Here is a 3,396-nt window from a genome sequence, read left to right as displayed (position 1 = left end):
CGTGACATTTATGTGGACCAATAAAACAAGGCCACTTGTTTAGTTAAATTTCATGTCATATTTTTGTTAACTAAGAGAGCATTTTTAAACCCAAAATTTTTTGATAGGCATTTTGAAACTATTTCTACTAAGTTAAGGACATTTTTGAGCCTTTTCCGTATTAACAAAGCAAAGCGGAGACATAAGTTGGTAATTTAGAGGGCAAATTGGGAACATAAAATGTTCAATTGAGATAGATAGGAGAAATGACAATTATCCAAAGTTTGGTGAAATATTTGATTTTTAAAATAAAATTGAAGGAGGAAATGATTTTCACCCTTTAATTCTGGGGATCTTATTTTTGTAATAGGAGGAGCCCAATCGTACATAGTCCAAAAGGGTGATTTACAAGAATGATATTAGAGGTAGGTAGTCTTGATCTTCTTGCCCAGCGTGTCTCATGAGCAAAATATTAAATTTATAAGTTTTGACTATTAACCTTCAAGGTTAGGCAAAGGGTCAAATTTACCCTCCAAGATACATATGCTAAATTGCTTCCGTCAAAGTTTCGGATCAAATTTATCTCTCCGTTGTGATACTTCGATATATTTCCCTTATACGGATAGCAAGACTTGGACTCCACAATACAAAAAAAATTAGTCACGCTAGATTCACATAGGCTCCCAACCCCAAAAAGAGAATCATTTGAATAATCCATCAATCATTCTCCAAAAAAAAAAAAAAAATTAGTATACTATTCTTTTCTTGCAGTGTACACTGTATAGTGTACAAGTGTACAGTAGCAGTTTTTCTTGCCCACTGTCTTCAAAACCATCACCTAGACTATAACAATTAACAAGCAACTATATATAAACTGCTTATCATCTTCAAAACCCATAATCTCAAATCAATTTTCTTGAAAAAGATTCAGAAATGGAGGGTAACAATGTAATTGGATCCACAGCTCATTCAGCTTCAGTTCCAGCAAGCTCACCATGCGGAGTTAGAACATTGGGTTGGCATTTGGCTCGGCGTCTAGTACAAATAGGCGTAAACGACATGTTTTCAGTTCCTGGTGACTTCAACTTGACTTTATTGGATCATTTAATAGCTGAGCGGGAGCTGAATTTGATTGGCTGTTGTAACGAGCTAAATGCTGGTTATGTAGCTAATGGGTACACACGTGCGAAAGGGGTTAGAGCGTGTGTGGTGACGTCTCCTGTAGGGGGATTAAGTGTGCTTAATGCTATTACTGGTGCATACAGTGAGAATTTGCCTGTTATTTGTCTTGTTGGTGGTCCTAATACCAATGATTATGGGACTAATATAATTTTGCATCATACTATTGGCTTGCTTGATTTTAGTCAGGAACATAGGTGTTTTCAAACTGTTACGGGTTAAAATAATTGCACAGAGCCATGCCAGCTTACGGGATCATGACGCTAATTTTTTTGTATCGCTGAGCCCAAGCTACACTTTCATCCATATAAGAAAGAAATTTATCAAGTATCCAATCTTATGAAACTTGATCCCAAACTTTGATTTATGGCAAATTTAAACTATAAACCATACTTGGATGTAAATTGACTCTCTTTGCCCTTCAAGGTTTGCCCAAGAGAGCATACGCGGGTATCAAAAATTCAAGACAACTTATTTCTAACATCATTAGGTGTAATTTCATATTAGCTCCAATAGCTGAAAGCCCAGTCATGAGCGGAGCCACCTTAGGCAAAGGGTGGTCAGGTGCACACCCTTCTCCCGAAATTACACTGTGTGCATAGGTTAAATGTTAGCTATTATGAGTATATATATTTAATTTTGCACACCCTTAACACAAGTGAGAAGAAATTTGCACACCCTTCCCCAAATTCCTGGCTCCGCCACTGAGCCCAGTTGCAAGAACCATTTATGCAAGGAAGCTAATGATGAGGAACAAGGAAAAAAACAAGACCAGTGCAGATTGCCATTTACAACTACAAAAACACCAACACAGGACGAAAGACAGGCAATTCAAGAAACTCAAGAAAAAAACACAAAATTTATGAAATATTTATACTCATTCCAGCTGGCGCTTCATCGCTGTGATTTAATTTACATCCTCCAAGCTACTCCAGATTAAGCTCATTTTATCCTGTCACAAGTAAAAACAATCACATGATATTATAGCAAATAATAAAATACAGTAGGAGCAACTAATAGAAGCAAAAATCAATTCAATTACAACTCATTTGAACTTCATAAGTTTCCTTGGCTAATAGTAGTTTACTACTATTCCTAGTCCACGAAAAAAAAAAAGAAGTGCAAAATGATTCAAATATGTTTGCTCTCTGTTTGGTACGTGATCAAGCTACTTAATTCAACATATATTACAATTATCACAACTTATAAGGTAAAATTATTTACTCCGATCCATATATATTAATATTGCATAAAAGAAAATCTCAGGCGCCTATCAATTGCAAAGATTTAGAACTCTCCGGCTTCTTATATGATTTGGCCAATCCTCCTCCCTTTGAGCTAGTTTTTTGGAGTGTGAGTTAGGCCCAAGACTTAATTTAACACAAGATGCCACCTGCACCTTAACCGAAGTTGGCTCTTGTCCCTGGAAGGCCGTGGGACCCCCGGTCCATGAATATACTCTGCACGGGATAAAGGGCACCAGATAAAGAATGTCCGGATCTGGGCGTGATAGGGTGATTCATGTCGCACATCGGTGGTGAAGGACTAGAATCCTGCCTCATATGACTTGAGCAATCCTCCTCCACTTAAGTTAGCTTTTGGGGTGTGAGTTAGGCTCAAGATCCATTTAAGATCAATATATATATATATAGTACTGTGTGCCAATTAGTACCAATTAATCTTATCATTAATCTGATCACATAAATATTCTTTTAGCATCAATTCATAAAACTTAAAACTCATACCAGGACACTTAACATATGGAGAGAAAGAGAAGGGCAAGGTGATTCCACATCTGCGAGGAAGTGCTTTAACTGTTGCATCTGTGATTCTCATATTTTTGATTGCTAATTGAACACATCTACAAACAGTTGCCCTATTAGTGGTGTTTTTAGCCATTTGTGAAAGAGTTGAAACTCCAGCACAACACATAGCTGGAGGCATCCCAGTTACCCCACTCCCACCCCTGAAGAACACCACACATGGTCTCACAGCTCGTACTATGTTGTTGCACTTAATATTTTCAGCATGTGAGTAATTGGTTGGGAAAATCAAGAAGAAGAGTATTGAAACTACCGTAAGAAAAGGATATGTAGCCTTCATGGTGAAGTGTTTGTAATGGTAAGAGGTATTGAGTTTGCTTTTTTTCCAAATGCTTTATGGTTTTATATAGAAATTTTAGGGGAATGAAGCCAAATAAAGGATGATTGATAACGATGAAAAGGGGAAGAGGGGGTT

General features: G+C 37.1%; 2 protein-coding genes across 2 annotated transcripts; one reads left to right on the top strand and one right to left on the bottom strand.

Annotated features, from left to right (window-relative positions):
• Positions 1-912: 912 nt before the first annotated feature.
• LOC132061945 (pyruvate decarboxylase 1-like) lies at positions 913-1,380 on the top strand. The gene has a single exon (XM_059454618.1). It carries the CDS (start codon positions 913-915, stop codon positions 1,378-1,380), a length of 468 nt encoding a protein of 155 aa, XP_059310601.1.
• Positions 1,381-1,905: 525 nt separating this feature from the next.
• Positions 1,906-3,300, bottom strand: LOC132062544 (non-specific lipid-transfer protein 2B-like). Its single transcript, XM_059455096.1, has 2 exons — positions 2,904-3,300; positions 1,906-2,110 (listed from the first exon to the last, which is right to left on the bottom strand). The coding sequence occupies exons 1-2, from the start codon at positions 3,259-3,261 to the stop codon at positions 2,106-2,108; spliced, it is 363 nt and encodes a 120-aa protein (XP_059311079.1). The 5' UTR covers positions 3,262-3,300; the 3' UTR covers positions 1,906-2,105.
• Positions 3,301-3,396: the final 96 nt, after the last annotated feature.

The sequence above is a fragment of the Lycium ferocissimum genome, chromosome 7, assembly GCF_029784015.1.
Source record: "Lycium ferocissimum isolate CSIRO_LF1 chromosome 7, AGI_CSIRO_Lferr_CH_V1, whole genome shotgun sequence".
NCBI classification, from domain to species: domain Eukaryota; kingdom Viridiplantae; phylum Streptophyta; class Magnoliopsida; order Solanales; family Solanaceae; genus Lycium; species Lycium ferocissimum.
Note: the sequence above shows the minus strand (reverse complement) of the source record. Positions and strands in the feature narration are given on the sequence as shown.

Coding starts and splice junctions, on each gene's coding strand:
- LOC132061945 (XM_059454618.1), top strand. CDS start 913: ATGGAGGGTAACAATGTAATTGGATCCACAGCTCATTCAGCTTCAGTT.
- LOC132062544 (XM_059455096.1), bottom strand. CDS start 3,261: ATGAAGGCTACATATCCTTTTCTTACGGTAGTTTCAATACTCTTCTTC.